Source organism: Podarcis filfolensis (assembly GCF_964270895.1).
Source record: "Podarcis filfolensis genome assembly, chromosome: 3".
NCBI lineage: Eukaryota > Metazoa > Chordata > Lepidosauria > Squamata > Lacertidae > Podarcis > Podarcis filfolensis.
In genome coordinates this window covers 13,442,644-13,462,797 of record NC_139606.1, presented here as the reverse complement: position 1 = coordinate 13,462,797, position 20,154 = coordinate 13,442,644, and the positions used below count along the sequence as shown (strand labels likewise).

The following is a 20,154-nucleotide window of genomic DNA, read 5'->3' as shown; positions in this document are numbered from 1 at the left end:
AATCTAGTCTCTGTTTCTCCCTTTGGAATTATGGAGGGATGAACCTTGTCAATTTCAGTTTCTCTCTGTCTGCCGTTTTTCTGATCGAAAATTCAGTTTGTCACATTTCTTCACCAGTTTGCATTTCCTTGAAAAAATATCCGTGTAAATTCATCAGCACATTTCTCTCAGTAGACACCTTTTTGTGTGGCATTCAGACTAATATCGGCATTTTGGCAAGCAATTTCCCCTATATGCATTTGATATTTTATTTTCACAGCTGCATTTTTATGTACACCTTTCCCCAACATACACATCTTCATGCACAATTTATTTCACTGTGGGACAGCATCACAACATTTGGAGAAGTGTGAATTTCGACCAAGGTTAAATGGACGCAATTCAGATCATCTTCAGACTGGACCAGGAGTGGAGGAGAGAGGAATTTGGCAAGACGAAGGACGGCTAATGGCAGGAGTTTATATATGTGACTTTGTTTTTTAACTGTGGGCTGAGGAAAATAATCCTCAGAATTTTAATGGCAGAGATAAATGGCGGAGCAGGCATCTTGTCAGGAAGTTATTTATAGCCCAGCAACTCCTTGAACAACTGAAGGAATGTTTTCAAAGGAGTGGAATGTGAATGGACAAAGGACGGTGGCAATAAATTATCTCTACACTCCAGGTTTGGGAACAGAGTGCTGGAAGAACTACACACGTGAAATGGATATCTATATGTTTGCGAAACAACAAAGGTGCTGATTGCACGGGAACAAGAAAGGTCAGCTTTGAAAATGGATTAAAATTAACAGAAGGATGAGAAGGTGATTAAAGAAGAAGAATGAAGTGGCAACATCAGGAAGCAACAGACACATGATTGTAACAGGAGCGGGAAAACTATGTTTTTTTAAAAAAAGTTGTATTAAATCTTAATGATTTGGATCAATTTGTTATAATTTGGAAAACTAATAAAATGAATATATATAAATATAAAAGAATTTCAGAGGAGAGCTGCATTTTCTTTCGGGAATTGCAGGTGAAAATGCAAACTGAGGTAATTTTCTCCTCATCCCTATTTGCAACGGATGGTTTCCACACATTCAAATTCTGCATCTGCACATCATAAGCTGAGCAAGCTCCACCAGTCTCTCTGTGTTACAGGCCTAGTCAGCTTCACCCATCACTCTTGAGATTTCGAGAGGGTTGTAAGCATCTGGGGACTTCAGTTCTTCAGGCGTGAGAAAACAGTGGTCACTGGAGTCCAAAGGAGGCCAAAGATGACAGCTGCAAAAAAATTATAATAGTATTCAAAATGGATGGTTCAAAGGCGGTGCCCAGACCAAGCACTGTTTGTCATCTTCCCTTCAATTCTTTTCACTCAGTCCCAGAGCAAATCTTGTTGTTTTCCCCCACAGAAATGTACACCCTCGCCGCAGGCAACCTCTCTTCCTCAGACATGGGCACACAATTTTCACTGGAAGCCAAATGAGGGCAATAAAGAAAGCTGCAAAAGAGAGAAAAAGAAGAAAACATACGTCTGCTCTAAGGTAATGCCCTGGTTAGCGTTGTGTGTCACCTCAGTCATTTCCCTCACATTCCCGGACAGCAAATAATGTCATATTCTCCATACATCTCAACACCTGGCCCAATTTTGGGTGGCCGGGAGTAGGGAATGGTGGGAAGGAAAACTGGCAAAGGGTTTCATAAGACAGCTGGGTTTACAGCAGGCTAAAATAACTTGGCCAAAAAGGTGAGTATTCAGCAGAAAGGGAGAAATGGGGAAAGACTCAATTCACGAAGGAGAGAGTGTTGGACAATGTCAGACAAACCAAGCCTGAGTCAATAAATGGCTACAAGATTTTGGCCATATATGCCCCATACATTTGAAGCACTATGAGTGCTTTTTTCTGGGGGTACGCAGGGGTACGCATACCCCTAAACATTTTGTGAATCAAAGTTTGGCCTCATTGAGGGGCAGTATTTCAATAAAGGTAAAGGTAAAGGGACCCCTGACCATTAGGTCCAGTTGTGACCGACTCTGGGGTTGCGGCGCTCATCTCGCTTTATTGGCCGAGGGAGCCGGCGTACAGCTTCCGGGTCATGTGGCCAGCATGACAAAGCTGCTTCTGGCGAACCAGAGCAGTGCACGGAAACGCCGTTTACCTTCCCGCACTTTGACATGCTTTCAAACTGCTAGGTTGGCAGGAGCAGGGACCGAGCAACGGGAGCTCACCCCATCATGGGGATTCGAACCGCCGACCTTCTGATTGGCAAGTCCTAGGCTCTGTGGTTTAACCCACAGCGCATATGAGTAGGAAATTGAGAGTAGCCCTAAACTTTTTTTTAAAGAAAAAAAAGCACTGACTATGATAACACTTTAAACAGTCATGGCTTCCCCCAGGAAATTATGAGAGCTGAGGTTTGTTAAGGGTGCTGAGTTATTAGGAAGAGTGAATTCCCCTCACAGTAGGACTACAGTTCCCGTCATAGGAGCCAACTCCTAGGGGCCGAAGAGTCTTTGGCTACCCCAAGAAAATATTTGAGGGGGCCAGCCCCCCTCCAAAGTCATTGGGCATTGCTGTTCAAATGGTGTGTGCGTACCATGTCATGTGATCGATTATGCAGGGTGGGGCTTACCTGCCCCCACCCCAATATTTTATTCAAATTGGCACCCCTGGTTCCCAGAGTTCCCCATGAAGAGCAATTGATCGTTAAACCACTCAGAATTGTAACTCCCAAGGGAGCAGAAAAGACTATTTATGTATGCGACTACGGCTGCACGATTGCTACTAGCCCAGAGATGGAAAGAATGTAAAGTCCTGACCAGAGAAGAATGGCAGATCAAGTTGATGGACTATGCCGAAATGGCACAAATGACTGGAAGACTCAGAAATCAGGAAGATCAAAATTTTAATAAGGAATGGGGAAAATTTATTTTCTTAAAAACCAGTCTAAACAGCTAAAATTATTAGTGGGATTGGAATGTCACTTGTAGTTTAATGGTGAATTTTGGACCTAATGGAGATGTAAAAGATTTGGATTATTATGAAAGATGCAGGAGGAAAGGACTAACAATAGGACCCACAAAGAGGAGGAGGGAAGTCCAGGAGATTCTTTGGAAATCTTGTTTTTATGTTGGATATGTGATTGTAAAATTTTAATTTGAAAAAACACACCAAATAAATAAATTTGAGAGAGAGAGAGAGAGAGAGAGAGAGAGAATTGTAACTCCACGGGGAAATGGGAGTCTCCTAACACTCTCTGTATCCTCGGAAGTGACTTGGAAGCACAACTTTTTTCCAACTGAAACTTGCTGGTTCTGGCACCTCTCAGGTGGTTGGCATTGCCATTCTAGCAGAACAAGGGAGGTGTTCATGGTGAGTTCCAGCACCTCTTTTTCTACAAAAATAGGACTGCTTGGAAGTGAGTACCATTTGATCTGGTGTTTTGGGAGTGGGGCATGCAAAGGATTGGGTTGCAATCATTTGGAGGAGCAAAATGTCTACTCAAATGAGCCGCTGTATACCCTACGACATTTTGTAAGGCCAAACCTTAATTCTCCTCTTACCAGGTGTCAAAATACCATTCTTCTGCTTAGGAGATGACATCCCTTCATATTCATTTCGTGTCTCTGCCTCCTCTTCCTGGAACGTGACAGCAGGATTCTTCAGCACTCCAGGCATTCCTGCCAAATTTAAAATATTATTGATTATGCAAACTTTTAAACTATATCATAACATAACTCATTCCCTTCTGGGTACAGACTTCAAACTGTTCCTCTGCTGGTGGTGGGGCTTTAAATGGTAATATGTAGGTACTTCATTTACTATAAAAGGTGCTAAGCCAGCTTGGTGCATTTGGGAACCTTGTGCTTATTTTACTGAGTTTGGGGGAAAGTCCTAGTCCTGATGGAATTGCTGCCAGATTTCATGCTTAACTTTATAAATACATTTTTAATTAAATTTTCTGTTTTACAATTTAAAGTACAGTGGTACCTCGGGTTACAGACGCTTCAGGTTACATACGCTTCAGGTTACAGACTCCGCTAACCCAGAAATAGTACCTCGGGTTAAGAACTTTGCTTCAGGATGAGAACAGAAATCGTGAAGTGGTGGCGCGGCGGCAGCGGGAGGCCCCATTAGCTAAAGTGGTGCTTCAGGTTAGGAACGGACCTCCGGAACGAATTAAGTTCTTAACCCGAGGTACCACTGTACTCATTTTTACATCAGTGACTTTTCTTGGTTCATTTTACATAGCCCTACATATTTTACGTGGGACGCGGGTGGCGCTGTGGGTTAAACCACAGAGCCTAGGACTTGCCGATCAGAAGGTCAGCGGTTCAAATCCCCGCGATGGGGTGAGCTCCTGTTGCTCGGTCCCTGCTCCTGCCAACCTAGCAGTTTGAAAGCACATCAGAGTGCAAGTAGATAAAGGAAGGTAAACGGCGTTTCCGTGCGCTGCTCTGGTTCGCCACAAGCTGCTTAGTCATGCTGGCCACATGACCTGGAAGCTGTATGCCGGCTCCCTCGGCCAATAAAGCGAGATGAGCGCCGCAACCCCAGAGTCGGCCACAACTGGACCTAATGGTCAGGGGTCCCTTTACCTTTACTTACATATTTTACATAAACTATACCATTCAGTTTTCTATTATTACATCCATCAAAACTTATTTACACTATTCAGTTTATCTGAATGCTGCCAGCGTTTTCAGCTGTACACAGTTATTTCCCATATATTCAAGAAACGTTTTCCAATCTTCTCTAAACGTATGTTCTTCTTGCTCTCTTATTCTATATGTTAAGTCTGCAAGCTGAGCATATTCTGTCAACTTAAGTTGCCATTCTTCTTTGGTTGGGACCTCAGATTTCATGCTTAACTTTAAATATGAGGGTTCTTATTTGCCTGTGAAGGAGGAACAGTGGCTGGATAGAATTGGCTGTGTTTGTTTCCCTTTATTTATTGTGTTTGCTGTTTGAACGGTTGTTCATTATCCTCCTGTTTAACTTAATCCATCTGGTTACTTCCTCAGAGGCCTGGCTTGCAGCTCATATTTACCCACTTTTACACTACAGTAAGTCTCATTGTGCTTGTTGGTGCTTACTCCCAGGTGAGCATTCATGGGGTTGTAGGTATAAGTGTTCATTTATCAACCTGGTGTACGGCAAACAGTACAAAATGTTTTCGGTGGTTTGGTAAACAGTTGAAACACCTCTGCTATAGAAATTGTCTTCAGCCTTTCAAGTGGCGGTGGGAAAAATAAGCTTAGGAAGTAAGCTCCGAGATCAGTGCTTTGGGTTCATGTACCTGGAACTAAAATCTTCCTCTGGTGAGACATTTTATATCAGCCTTCACCAACCTGGTGCCCTCCAGGTGTTTTGAACACAGCTCCCACTAGCCCCAGCCAAGCAAAAAGGTAAAGGTGAAGGACCCCTGGACAGTTAAGTCCAGTCAAAGGCGACTATGGGGTTGCGGTGCTCATCTCGCTTTCAGGCTGAGGTAGACGGCGTTTGTCCACAGACAGCTTTCCAGGTCATGTGGTCAGCATGACTAAACTGCTTCTGGCGCAATGGAACACCGTGACAGAAACCAGAGCACATGGAAACACTGTTTACCTTCCCACCACAGTGGTACCTATTTATCTACTTGCACTGGTGTGCTTTCGAACTGCTAGGTTGGCAGAAGCTGGGACAGAGCAATGGGAGCTCACCCCGTCATGGGGATTTAAACTGCTGACCTTCTGATTGGCAAACCCAAGAGGCTCAGTGGTTTGGACCACAGTGCCACGTGCATCCCATAAATACCCGGTAAGCCCCATTCAGGGTTAACAAATGTTAGTTTAAAAATATTTTAATTTTTTTTTGCAATCGTCTACTAGATCACAGAATCATAGAATTGTAGAGTCCTGCAGGAACAAGTTTCACTATATGTGTTCTGAGTCTCCCAACATTCAGATTCATGGGATGTCCACACATTCTAGCGATGAAGGATAGGAACGCGCATCTTCCCACATACACTGGGTCTAGTTCAGACCTTTATGGTTCCCGAGTTCAGCATGAAGGCCCAAAGGATGAGTCAATGTGTGCTGAAAATGCCAGGTCCCATTGCTAGTGAAGAATTGGAAGAAACAAGATTTACCAACTATCAAAGAATGGCAGATGAAGATGATGGAACTTGCCGAACTGACCGGGAGACTCCGAGACCAGAGAGAAGAGATGGTAGAAGAAGATTGGAAGAAGTTTAAGGAATATTTGAAAAAAAAATATGTTAATATTTAAATCTTAGAATAGCTTTGGAAGTGGATATAGGCTGTAGGGTTAGAAGTGGAAGGTAGTGTATTTTAAAATAGTATTATTTGTAAGTGATAAGATGTGATTTTTTATGGTTAAAGTAAGTGTGATAAAAAAAATGGTTAGAAATTATGATATATGTAAACTGCTAAAGATGAAGTAAAGTGAAAATCAGATAGGTGGGACTTGGGGAAGCCCCCCTAACAATGTTTAGAAAAATAAGGATAAGACAAGAATTTGTTTGTATTCTTTGTTTTTCTGTTTGTGTTCTTTATTTGTGTTATAAAATGAATAAAAACTTTGGAAAAAAAATAAAGGGAAAAAAATGCCAGGTCCCCAAACAGACGGGAGCTGACCGTCGTGAAAGAAGGGCATTCCTTTTTACTGTCTGGGGCCACAGAAACCTCCTATCAGTTGCAGCGAATCCATGAGCCTAAGGATGGTCTGGCAACACACAATGTGGGAACCTTGCTGAAGCTGAGCTGGTTTGGTTCTGGTTGGTATATGAATGGGAGACTGACCTGGGACTCCCCCCCCCCCCTTGAGTTCTTTCTTAGAAGAAATACCTGCATAACTTTAGAATAAAACAGTTTTCAGGGTCTCCCATGAACTTCTAAAGCGGTAGCCCGGACTTCACACTAGCAAACCTTTTCTGAAATGAACCACTTAAAAACCACTTCACCGCCTATTCTGAGACATATGAATGCAGTGTCAAGATGGCTGCCTTCAATAAATGCTTCTGTTTCAATAGGGCAGGGTATGGTAAAATGTGGTTCTCTAGATGTCGCTGAGCTGTAATTCCCATCATCTCTGCTTGCCAACACACTGGCTGGGCCTGAAGAGCGCTTGGAGACTGACAAGATATGAGAGCCACATGTTCCCCATCTCTGCTATAGAAGTTTGGGTTTCTAAAAAGTTGCTGAGAGGGCCTGTGCTTTTGAGGAGGCAACAATAATAGTGTAGCAACTTCACATCTTCTTAGATTGAGCACTGCAATTAATAACCGGTTCTAGGGCAGAGGTTTATAATTAAAAGCCGGGTTGGAGCATCAGGCTGCAATTAAAAAATCCACACTAACTGAGCAGCGTTTGTAATCGTCTTAAGTGTATGGAGACAAAGCAGTCACATCTCGGTTGCTATGCGCCCCTGCCCCCCGCAGCTTCTGTTAGGCTGACGTGTTAGGTGTGACAAAAGCTGCATCCCAGATTTCAGATATAGAGAATAGCTCTCCCACACCTGTTGGAAGGGATGCTTTTGCAACTTGGTCTGTTTCACATCTAGCTTCCAGGCAGGACGGCAACCAATACTTTATTTCATAAAAGATTTCTAAACTGCTGCCCTCGCAAGCAAAATGCCCAAAGAAGCAACAACATGCAATATAAAACCATCAAATTAAACCTGCGTTATACTCCTCTTAAAAATGAGCAGCATAACTGTTATCACATGGGACAGCAATTTATAAAAGGAGGATTCAGCAAAAAAAAAAAAAGGGGGCCTTAAGGTTTCTTTTGCAAAAAGCAACAGTGATGGAGCCAGGCATGGGAGGAAATTCAGAGCCACCCCAGAAAAATTCCTGTCTCTTGGTATCTGACAAGCTGCCAACTGGTATCAACAGATCAAAGAGCGGGGCATTAGAAGCTGATCTTAAAGTCCAGTCTCGTTGAGTCTCATTCAGAAGGATTGAGTGAGTGGTGGCTAGAGGAATGACTCCTGAATTAGAGTCGTGCACCAGGGGTGGGGAAAACCATGGACATCAAGGTATTCCTTGACTACAAGTCCCATCATTGGCCATGCTTGCTAGGGCTGATGGGAGTTGGAGGCATCAGGTTCCCCATCCCTGAAATAAACTATCATGAAGTAGGAATACTTGAGACTGAGAGGTGACTTTTTCCTGAGTGGGTGACTTCAGAGGAACTGGAGCAAAAAAACAGCACTCTAGGTATTTAAGCCTAGAAGAGTGAGCAAGAGGGATAATGGCATGTAGAAGAAGCAGAGCAGTTCTAGGTTTTGGGAAGAACTCCAACCCGTAAGGAATGCATTCTCTTCCTCTTCTTTTCTGTTGCCACCATGTGTTCATTGGCCTCTGCAGCTGTGGCCACTCTGGACCACCTCCTAGAGTAAGAGACAGAGAGGCAAGGGGTGTGAAAAGGACTTCTCTTTTCCCTGCTTCCTCACTCAGAGAAGGTAGGTCAGGGAAAGCCAATGTAGCATCCTGAAGATTTTGTTGGACTACAAATCCCAGCGTGGCCAATGGCCAGGGATGATGGGAGTAGGAGTCCCATAGCATCTGGTGGGCACAAGGTTCGGTATTGATGGGACAAGTGAACAGGCAGCCACAGAAAAGAAGGGGAGCATCAGGGGCAGGAGACTCCAGGGATTGGCAGGGGGTACCTTCTACTAGGGCACCAGCCTCAACAGGTACCAAATGATGCTGACCCCCAAGTCCAGTCCTGGAAATGGCTATTTACAAATATAAGAGTACGCTTCCCTTCTGATACTACCAAATGCGCATAGAAGAGGGGAAGTGAGCTGGGGACTGTAAGAGTGGATTCTTATTCTTCTTTGGCAATCACTCGTAACCGAGTAAGATTGTCTTCCATAAGCAAAGTTTTAACAATGAGTCCGTAAGTGACTGTGGAGGCCAATTCTGGATCCACACATCCTTCCACAGTGGGGACATTGGTTTCCAGACAGGAGTTGGTCACGGTGTGGATTTGTCAAGCATGCCTTCCTCTTAGTATGTTTCTCCCTTGCGTCCTGAGTTCGAGTGTCTTCAAAACCCATGACACCTTTGGTCAAAGCTGTTCTCCAACTGGAGCGCTTGCAGGCCAGTGTTTTCCAGTTGTCAGCATTTATGCTACATTTTTAAAGATTTGCCTTGAGACAGTCTTTAAACTTCTTTTGTTGACCACCAGCATTACGCTTTCCATTTTTTTTTTTTTTTTGGTTTTAATTCATTTTGCTACATCCAACATTAAAACAAGTGAAGAAATAAACATACATAACACATACAAAAAAGGAGTACATAAATAAAAGAAATAATAATAATAAAAAGAACAAAAGAAAAAACATCACCTAACATAAAACACCAACTAACTAACTTACATTAACTAAATAACTAAATAACACACAACATTAATTGACTTCCCTTCATCTCGGTTTCAGAATATATTATATGATTTTTTATCTGCAGTTTCTTTTCCTCAAAAGACTCTTTACGTCACAAGTGTTACGTCACACCTACTGTGATTTTTAGATTTTTTACCTCTTTTTCCATGTATGTCATAAATTTATTCCATTCTTTATTAAACTTTATGTCTTACGCTTTCCATTTTTAAGTTGGGAGTAGAGTAGTTGCTTTGGAAGACGATCATCAGGCATCCACACAACATGACCAGTCCAACCAAGTTGAAGTTGAAGAATCATTGCTTCAACACTGGTGATCTTTGCTTCTTCCAGTACACTGATACTAGTTCTCCTGTCTTCCCAAGTGATGTGTAAAATTTTTCGGAGACACCATTGATGGAATCTTTTGAGGAGTTGGACTTAGGTTGCTTGTGGCACCACTGACTGTGGGGTAAATATTAAAGAGATGCCTTGATAGGGTTGTCCGAGTCAGCAGAGGGCAGGATTCTTGTGCCTGTTGTCATTTGGTGCTGCTGTGGCAAGAGAAGATGCATTGACCCAACTATGAAAATGTCAGGAATCATGTCCCATCTTGGATCAGTTCCCGAATCCCTACATGTTGTTGTTGTTGTTTAGTCATTTAGTCGTATCCGACTCTTCGTGACCCCATGGACCAGAGCACGCCAGGCACTCCTGTCTTCCACTGCCTCCCGCAGTTTGGCCAAACTCATGCTGGTAGCTTCAAGAACACTGTCCAACCATCTTGTCCTCTGTCGTCCCCTTCTCCTTGTGCCCTCCATCTTTCCCAACATCAGGGTCTTTTCCAGGGAGTCTTCTCTTCTCATGAGGTGGCCAAAGTATTGGAGCCTCAGCTTCACAATCTATCCTTCCAGTGAGCACTCAGGGCTGATTTCCTTCAGAATGAATAGGTTTGATCTTCTTGCATTCCACGGGACTCTCAAGAGTCTCCTCCAGCACCATAATTCAAAAGCATCAATTCTTTGGTGATCAGCCTTCTTTATGGTCTAGCTCTCACTTCCATGCATCACTACTGGGAAAACCATAGCTTTAACTATACGGGCCTTTGTCGGCAAGGCGATGTCTCTGCTTTTTAAGATGCTGTCTAGGTTTTCCATTGCTTTTCTCCCAAAAAGCAGGTGTGTTTTAATTTTGTGACTGCTTTCACCATCTGCAGAGATCATGGAGCCCAAGAAAGTAACATCTCTCACTGCCTCCATTTCTTCCCCTTCTATTTTCCAGGAGGTGATGGGACCAGTGGCCATGATCTATGTAGGAATCCCTACATAGAAGATAGCAAAAGGTTGAAGACCAGTCCTGGCTTAGTGCCCCAGTATTCCTCCCTGATCCAGCTTCATTCTCTCACCAGGAGACAGCTGAATCCCAGTTTTTAAAGGAAGACTCACATAGCTCAGTGGCAGATTGTGCTTCTAACACAGAAAGTCTCCATGGCATCTTCAGTTTTGTAAAAGAAAGAAAGAAAAAAGAACAGACTCTCATTGCCATTCATTGGGCTAATGGACCAATGACATGGCTTGGTACAATATGCAAACACAAAGCAGAGGATCCAGTTGCACAAAACTGGCAGCTAAAGTCAATAAGCCCTGCAAACAATAAAAGAGGTAATCATGGTCCTGTAGTATGATAATAGTACATGAATGCTGAGTAGACACCCTACGTATCAGAGGACTGTAGTTTGTTAAAGGTGCTGGGAATTATAGATCTGTGAAAGGTAAACAACAGTTTCCATGATTCTTTTATTTTGGGTAAGTCTTTAATACATCGTGTGGATGCAGGCAGTGACATAAGTGAAATAGACTATTTCACATGTGTGGTGAGTCTATTTCACTTACGTCACTGGCTTCATCCACATGATGCATTAAAGACCTCCCCAAAATAAAAGAATCATGGAAACTGCAGTTTACCTTTCACAGATCTATAATAGACTTGGGAGGTAGCAAAAAAAAAATACTTAATAGACCGAAAATGCTAATTTCCTTGTGATGCTGAGAAGACTGTATAGAGGAGCTGTTAATGTATTGTGGTCGACAAAATCTCCGTATTGTATCTCGTTTCATTGCTTCATTGAAACCAGCTCCCGTATGGCAGGTGAAAATAACCCCCTGGCCCCCGAAGTGTTTGTTTAAAATATATAGAGAGATATATATCTTGATGTAAATCGTCCAAAGTAATTTAACCGCAGAAGTACCCCAAATTAGATTTACTGCTCCCTGCAAGTGTCAGTGCAGGAACCAGTTCCTAAATGCATCAAAATTAGAAAGTGGTAGACGGCCCATTGACTCTGTGGCTTTCCTGACTTGGTATAAGGCATTATATGCTAGAAGGCAAGGTAAAAAGGTAAAGGACCCCTGGATGGTTAAGTCCAGTGAAAGGCAACTATGGGGTTGCGACGCTCATCTTGCTTTCAGGCCGAGGGAGCCAGCGCTTGTTCACAGACAGCTTTCTGGGTCATGTGGCCAGCAGGACTGAACTGCTTCTGGCACAATGGGACACCGTGATGGAAGCTAGAGCGCATGGAAACCCCATTTACCTTCCCGTCGCAGTGGTACCTATTTATCTACTTGCACTGGTGTGCTTTCAAACTGCTAGGTTGGCAGGAGCTGGGACAGAGCGACGGGCGCTCACCCCGTAATGGGGATTTGAACCACCAGCCTTTTGATCGGCAAGCCCAAGAGGCTCAGTGGTTTAGACCACAGCGCCACCCACGCTAGAAGGGTATCCATGTTAGTCAGTTACTGCAAACATTAAGAGATTTGTCACACCTTAAAGACTAACACGACGTTTGTGTGTGACAGTTTTATGTGTGACTACTTCCAAAGTCTTTCATCAAAACTTTTCAACGAGTTGCTGGCAGAAATTAGGATTTTATTACCTGACGTCAAATATATTCAGTCAGTCTTTTGCAAGCAAACTCTAGTCCCCTGACCCTGAATGTCAAAAAACCAAATGATCAGAGAGTATCAGTCAGAACACTTTCTCTCTACCCGCCCTGTAAATTAAGGCTTTGATTTGCTATGCAAGTGGGTCAATGCATAGGAAATACATTTTCATGCCGCCGGTGCAAGCATCATGGTGAAAATGCTCAAACAGAAAAGAGCAAAGGAGGGGGGAAAGTGGGGGGAGTAGGAGGTGGATTACAGAGAAGAGCTCATCTCTCAGACATGCTAAAGAGGCATTCAAAAGTTGAATGTTGAAAAGACAACCGGACACAGAGTTGGTGCGAAAAGACGGTGTGTGCTGCTGAACTTGGTCTGATTTGCATCAGGAAATCTGGCCTGAAATTATAGGTGGCTGGTGAACCCTTGTTTCACTAGCTGTATCCTGACAATTATTTCCAAACAGTACAGGTGGAAGAAGAAGAAGAAGAGTTTGGATTTGATATCCCGCTTTATCACTACCCGAAGGAGTCTCAAAGCGGCTAACATTCTCCTTTCCCTTCCTCCCCAACAACAAACACTCTGTGAGGTGAGTGGGGCTGAGAAACTTCAGAGAAGTGTGACTGGCCCAAGGTCACCCAGCAGCTGCGTGTGGAGGAGTGGGGAAGCGAAGCCGGTTCACCAGATTACGAGTCCACCGCTCTTAACCATTACACCACACTGGCTCTCACTGGTGGACAGCCTGTGGCCCTTGGAGTACTTTCAACAGCTCTCTGTTCAGTTCAGACCTTTAGCAAGAGAAATCTAACCCTCTCCTAACAGCGGCAGCGAACAGGATGCAAAGTGGCGGCGGGGGTTCTGCTCGAGGTTGCAGCAAACTGTAGACACTTCTGTTGCAAACAGCACCGGCCACATTCTTGGGGGCGAGATTTTGACACACTCCGGGGGAACTTGCAAAACTAGTTTGAACAGAGGTCACGGCCAAAGACTACAGAGAAAGTGTATCGCATTACAATACTGCCTGCAACTCTCTGCAAAAGCTACAATCTGTCCACAGTCTCCAACCCTCTGTAGAGGAAAACAAACATATTGGAAGATATGACAACTCTTCTAAAGCACTCCCCCCCCCTTCAAACAAGCTCTCCTGGTCAGAAATACCCAGTATGGGGTGAACTGTAGCTCACAGGCGGATCATCTTCTTGGCACGCATAAGGTTCTAGGTTCAATTCCTGGCTTCTCCCATATTTTTTTTTTAAAGGTAGCTGGTCCATTTGGGTGAAGGGGCCACTGTCCTTAGCTAGCTTCCACCTGCCTCTTTGTAGACAACCAGTCCTATGGTGGCCCAGACTGTCAGCTTCCTCCTCCTTAGTGTTAGCCCTTGTAGAATTCATCAGGAGGCAGGCAGAGCCAACAAATTCTAATTTTGTCCCCATTAGCCCTAGTGCCACCTACTGTCGGGCTCCCAGAATGGGCACCAGAGACCACAGAGGTGCCTGAGACTCTGTTCCTGCCTGAGACATGGAGAGCTGCTGCTTTTCAGTTACACCAACCTTCTGCAAGCTGGTGCCCTTCAGATGCTTTGGATGCAGCATGGTCAGGGATGGTGGGAATTATAATTTAAAACATCTGCTAGGCACCAGGCTGGTGGAGGGCTGGGGCAGACAATATTGGAATAGATGAACAAATGCCGCGTTCACTCAGGTCCAATGCGCCATCAAATCTAACGTGCACCTCAATTTTCAGAACCTTGAAACCCCAAAAGTATTTGCCAGCAAATGTAAATGTGCCAATGAATCTAATGCATACCTTGTTTTTTGCAACGTAATTTGGCCAAAAAAGGTGAGCATTAGATTCAAGCAAATATAGTATGAAGCAGCCCCCTTTGGTCCTACGACTGGTAGATACAAATTGCTTGATCGCTGCAATTCATAAGAGTGCATTTCCAGGTTTCCCCTCCCTCCCCTGTAACCAGTAATCTTGCTTCCCTGCTTTGAAAAAGAGGGAAAGATTAAATCTTTTGGAAAGATTAAAAACAAGCTTCTCACAAGTTTTGATTCTGCAGTCCAGAAGCACGATACAAGGTGAAAATCAGCCGGAATAAAAATTCTCAATTTTCTGGAAACCTGGAACTGATCCCTTGCCATCATCACCACTAAAATCACTGCTCTGTTCATACCCAAACAATGCTAAATTGGGTGAGGATCTGTATGGTGAAACACCACGTTTTGAAATGCAAAAATCAATCCTACTATAAATATGCAGTTTCATCTTCTCAACTCCCCTGGAAATTGTTTGGGTATGTATGCTTTTCCTCATCTTACATAAGTAAGAAAAACTATTTTCATGTGATGCGCTAATCTACGAAGTGAGCACAATGTGTGCCGTTTGTGATTCTGATCTCATTTCCTCAAACTCACTGAACATTTGTGTCAAAGTCAGCAAATGGTCTGTGATCCTGTCTTACATTTCCTGATCCTCAGCAGGTCTTGACCCAGTTCCTACTGTAATCCATCAGAGAACACTCCTGGAAACCATTCTGTTCTAATCTCTTTTTTAAAAAAATATTAGAACTCATTCAGAAAATCCAAGCCTTTTAATTTCCTACAACCAGGAGCCAAGGTGAGATTGAAATGACAATGGGACCAGGATATGGGAACGTTGACATGAACAGGAGGACAAGAAGTCATGCGGCAAATACATGGAGCAAACAGATTTCTGTTCTCTTCTCCGGCTGACAAATAGGGACTCAAAGCAGTTGAAGATTAAAGGTGGATACATACAACCAGTTTTTCAAAGGGTCTAAAAACTCAGCTTTGTTTGTGTTTGCAATGATGATCTAAATTGGTCTTATGAATCCCAGAGCTGCCATGGATGCCATGGGTTTCTCAACTGCTCAAACGTTTGTGCCGATGTTATCAGATGGCACCTACATTGTCCTGTCTAGATCTCGGCATTTCACAAGCACATAAAGGCCGCTGTCTTAATGTTTCCCCAGCTCACACACATTAGGCATCATGTGCTGATCATGGCACCTGGAAGGAAGCCTGCAAATGAACCAAAATCACCGAATTGTAAATTAACCTGGCAACCGACATTGGAGCAAGATGCTCCCGTGTTATTTTGTTTGTCTATCATATCTAATAATAATAATAATTTATTTATACCCCGCCAATCTGGCTGGGTTTCCCCAGCCCCAGACACTCTGGGCGGCTTCCAACAAAACACTAAAATACAATAACCTATTAAACATTAAAAGCGTCCCTAAACAGGGCTGCCTTCAGATGTCTTCTAAAAGTCTGGTAGTTGTTGTTCTCTTTGACATCTGGTGGGAGGGCATTCCACAGGGCAGGTGCCACTAACGAGACGGCCTGGTTCCCTATAACTTGGGTTCTTGAAGTGAGGGAATCGCTAGAAGGCCCTCGGCGCTGGACCTCAGTGTCCGGGCAGAACGATGGAGGTGGAGACGCTCCTTCAGGTATACTGGACCGAGGCCGTTTAGGGCTTTAAAGGTCAGCACCAACAATATCATATCATCATATCATATCATATCATATCATATCATATCATATCATATCATATATCATATCCCACCTTTCAGGGTGCAAATTCCTTCAAAGAGGCTTACAAGTAACTTTAAAATGCATTCATAAAATCATGCTAGAAGGTATCCCAATCTAACATGTCATCAGGATCCTTCCCATATAGCAGCTGGTGGCAGGTGGCCCTGTGGGCAGGTGGAAGGACAATCCACTTGGAAGATAGGAGCATCTGATGTCATCCTCCTGTACCAACCTCTTTGTCAAGGCTTCAGAGGATTCTATCTCTCTCCCTTGGGGTGCCAAGAAGCAGAAAAACCAGAAGAGTTCTTACCAAGTACAGTTGTACCTTGGTTGTCAAACACCTTGGTACTCGTACATTTCGGCTCCCAAGCGGTCAAAACCCGGAAGTGAGTATTCCGTTTTTTAAACTTTTTTTGGGGAAGCCGAACGTCCAATGGGGCTTCTGCAGCTTCCAACTGGCTGCAGGAGCTTCCTGCAGCCAATCAGAAAGCCGCACCTTGGTTTCTGAATGTTTTCGAAGTCAAATGGACTTCTGGAAGAGATTCTGTTCGACTTCCAAGGTACGACTGTAGTTTCTTCAATATTCACAGAAAGAGACGAAGGAATGCGGTCTCTCGTAGATAATGGCATTGCTCCAAGTAAAGTCCCACACCCTCAGTCCCTCCTATTTTACATCACCCCTGTGCTGGCTGATCAGTGCTTTCTGCCTCTGAGCTTTCTGTTCTACTACTCTCAAGGCACACCTGGTTCTGGGAGGGGGGGGTCAGGAATGCTTTCAAGAGACACTGAGTCTGTTACCTGTCTCTCTCTCTCCCCCCCCCCCGGTGCTTCTTGTTCCTGCTGCTCCCTCAGTATTTCCCAGCTTCTCCTCTCTGCAGCCTCTGAACTATGACCTTCTGCAAACCACTGTTCTAAATCTATACTGTCCTCCTCTTTTTGGGAATGTGCAGGAAGAAGGGGGCGGTCCCAACCATTCCTCCTCAGTCCAGCCCCTGACACTCTTTTCCCTGGGATCCTTCCCACAGGGCAGTTAATGGCAGGTAGCCCTGCCAGTCCAACTGGGGCAGCTTCTGGGGTCTTCTTTGCATGCAATTCCCCCCCCCCCCATCTTTCGTTATTTATTTGTTCAATTTGAAAACTATGCTTCACTACTTAATGTCCTCGGGTGGTACACAATAATGCAATTAAAGAGCAATACATTCATTATTTTTTTAATTAAAATTTCCGAAACCTCAATCATTATTTTAAAGTAATAGTTAGACATCATGACATCACTCTAGCGGAAGGCAAACATTGATACATCTAGACTCAAACACATCAGTCTCTCTCTCTCTCAAGGGCTTGAGTGATGCCTTCTTTGGTTTATGTTTCTCCTGGAATACTTCTCTCAGGGCAGGTGGTGCTAAATGGCCCTATGATGAGGTCAGGACAGTCCAAATGGAGCAGGTATGGGCACCTGGTGTTAGCTTTCCCTGTCTCCCTTGAATTCTCGACACCTTTTTCTACAAGGCAGTTAGTGGAAGATGGCCTGGAGGTAGGAGGGGACAGTCCACCTGGAGCAGGCTTAAGGTCTTCTTTGCCTGTCTCCTCCTCTTTCTTTGGACTCCTTCCCATACAGAGTTGGTGGTACAGTCTAATTTACACTTACAGGCTGAGGGTGGGCTACATCTCCTAGCCTGAAAACTAGTTCACCTCTGCTTATAGAGAGGTTGCAGGATCTGGTTCCTGGTAGATTGAGAAGGCAAGGTTCAACGGCATCTGTTTGTGGTGCTTTGGCACAGGAGATTCTGCGGTAAGACAGAGAAGACATTCAGACCAACTTGTAGAAACGTATCTTTGAATTTCATGAATATCCCACCTTTCTCCCATCGTTGAACTCTGGTGATGCTGTTCGGGAACTCAAAGGGTTTCATTATGGAACTCAAGGGATTCCACTCTGGAACTAGATTTGGGTTCTCAAGTGGCCTCCACTACAATCGAGGGACTGACCAAACCCAGACCGGCTTAGCTTCGGCCAAGTGGTGACACCATGTACTTTCATGCACAGCTCAGGACCACAATACTTCAAAGACTGCCTCTTTCCATATGAACCTACCTAGACCCTGAGATCATCTTCTGAGGCCCTTCTTCATGTGCCTCTTCAAGAGGTCCAGAGGGTGGCAACACCTCCTCTGCAGTGGCTCCCCATCTGTGGAATGCTCTCCCCAGGGAAGTTCTCCTGGTGCCTTCGTTGTACACTTTTAGGCGCCAGGCAAAAACATTCCTTTTTAACCAGGCCTTTGGTTAATCTGATGCACATCCTATGCCCTTTTAAAATATAGGGTTTTTTTGGGGGGGACTATTGGGTTGTTGGGGATGCAGGTGGCGCTGTGGGTTAAATCACAGAGCCTAGGACTTGCCAATTAGAAGGTCAGCAGTTTGAATCCCTGCGACGGGGTGAGCTCCCGTTGCTCGATCCCAGCTCCTGCCAGCCTAGCAGTTCGAAAGCACGTCAAAGTGCAAGTAGATAAATAGGTACCGCTCTGGCAGGAAGGTAAACGGCGTTTCCATGCGCTGCTCTGGTTCGCCAGAAGTGGCTTAGTCATGCTGGCCACATGACCCGGAAGCTGTACGCCGGCTCCCTCGGCCAATAAAGCAAGATGAGTGCCGCAACCCCAGAGTTGGCCACAACTGGACCTAATGGTCAGGGGTCCCTTTACCTTTATTGGGTTGTTGTTTCTATTTTTATTATGTATTTTGTGGTTTTATATATTGATTTTATTCTGTGAACCGCCCTGAGTCCCCCGAGTATAAGGAGGTATATAAATTCAACTAATAATAATAATAATAATAATAATAATAATAATAATGCACCTTGCCTTGGGTTACATCTTTTCACACGTAATATAATATGGCATGGGATACCGCTTTCATGCACAATAGCATTCTCTGTCTCAATCTGCACACCAACGAGGACATAATGATAGATTATGTATGGAGCAAAAGAAGTCCCAAGGCAGAGAAAACAATAAGAGAGGATTCTGGAGAGCTAGGCCCAAACAAGCTGTTGTCTTCAACCAGAAGCAGTCCTATAAAATCAAAGGGATTGAGTAGGCCCTGAGATTATAAACAACCCAAGCTACTTTAGGAAATACCTTCCCGAGAGAGCGGGCTCTCAACGAGGGTCTGCATCACTGCCTGGTTCTTTTCCTTACCCGCTGGGAGTCGTGTCATCCTGGTGTTTGAGGAGCTTTCCTTCTTCAGCACAGATGTCCTTTCTCCCTCTGAGGAACGGTGGACCTCCAGCAACCCATAACCTGCTCGGTCTAATTTCTTCACAAGCATCCCTCCGATGGTGCTTCGAGAAACCAGGCTCAGGATTGCTCTCCATTTCAGGCTGATTTTCCTCTTTGCTCTCCTCTTTGCTCTCTTCAGCAGCCCAAAGGAGAAGTGGAAGATCACCAAGCTGGAGAGGCTCGCAAGGAAAAGGCAGCCAAGCACATAAAGGACAAAGGAAAGGGCGGAAGCCAGTGTTAAGTCTGCAGCCATGAGGAACAGCTGGTGGGAGCCTGTCGCCATCGTGCCGAAAGGACTTTCTTGTTTTATATACACCTCTGCTGCTTTGCTCAGAAGTTTGCAGAGAAACCTTCTGGGAGGTGCACTGTATGCAATTAGGTCATTATAAAGCTAGCTGGCCTCTTGAAACATGCAAAAGCAAGTCACAGCCCTGCTGGGAGGGTGAATCATCCTTCTAGCTATAGCTGCAAAACAGCATTTCAAAACCACACTCGCTGCAGAGAGTGCCAGAAGGGTTTGCCGTGTCTGACATTGCTACACTGCGATCTGTATTTATGACTTGCTTGGTTGAAGTCCAAGAATTGTTTCCACAAGGGAAACAATGATCTGTCTTTATTACTGGGAAAGTTTTTCTTTCTTTCTTTCTTTCTTTCTTTCTTTCTTTCTTTCTTTCCTTCCTTCCTTCTCTCTCTCTTTCTCTCTCCTTGTTCTTTCTTTCTTTCTTTCTTTCTTTCTTTCTTTCTTTCTTTCTTTCTTTCTTTCTTCTTTACAAATGCCTTTCTCAAAAACATGTCACTTTCTGATTTGGAAAAATGTACTTCATTAAAAAGGACACTGCTCTGATACTTTACAAGAAGGCAATATATACTGTTATAAATAAATCTAAATATATAAATAGACCTGAACTGTGTATTTTGGCACGTGTGTGTGTGTGTATTCTGCTAAAAAATACGGTGCCTCTCAATTTGGAAAGGGATTCTTTCAGAAGCCTTTTCCAGTCAGCTAATTCAGG

General features: G+C 44.1%; 1 protein-coding gene across 3 annotated transcripts; it reads right to left on the bottom strand.

Annotated features, from left to right (window-relative positions):
- Positions 1-234: 234 nt before the first annotated feature.
- On the bottom strand, positions 235-19,619 carry LOC310759583 (uncharacterized protein). 3 transcript variants are annotated; one of them, XM_083606865.1, is made up of 3 exons: positions 19,061-19,609; positions 3,547-3,663; positions 235-1,262 (listed from the first exon to the last, which is right to left on the bottom strand). In XM_083606865.1, exons 1-3 carry the CDS (start codon positions 19,422-19,424, stop codon positions 1,201-1,203), a joined length of 543 nt encoding a protein of 180 aa, XP_083462991.1. In that variant the 5' UTR covers positions 19,425-19,609; the 3' UTR covers positions 235-1,200. The 3 variants fall into 3 exon arrangements, with proteins under 3 accessions (XP_083462991.1, XP_083462990.1, XP_083462992.1); XM_083606864.1 differs by lacking the exon at positions 235-1,262 and adding an exon at positions 1,290-1,482 and having other exon boundaries at positions 19,061-19,619; XM_083606866.1 differs by lacking the exons at positions 235-1,262; positions 3,547-3,663 and adding an exon at positions 17,062-17,653 and having other exon boundaries at positions 19,061-19,614.
- Positions 19,620-20,154: the final 535 nt, after the last annotated feature.

Bases quoted from the DNA above. Each gene is read 5' to 3' on its own strand.
- LOC310759583 (XM_083606864.1), bottom strand. From the start codon at position 19,424: ATGGCGACAGGCTCCCACCAGCTGTTCCTCATGGCTGCAGACTTAACA. The intron at 3,664-19,060 runs GTAAGGAAAAGA...TAAATTTGGCAG, and splicing joins GATGACACGACTCCCAGCGG to GAATGCCTGGAGTGCTGAAG. The intron at 1,483-3,546 runs GTAAGAGGAGAA...TCTCTTTTGCAG, and splicing joins GAATGGTATTTTGACACCTG to CTTTCTTTATTGCCCTCATT.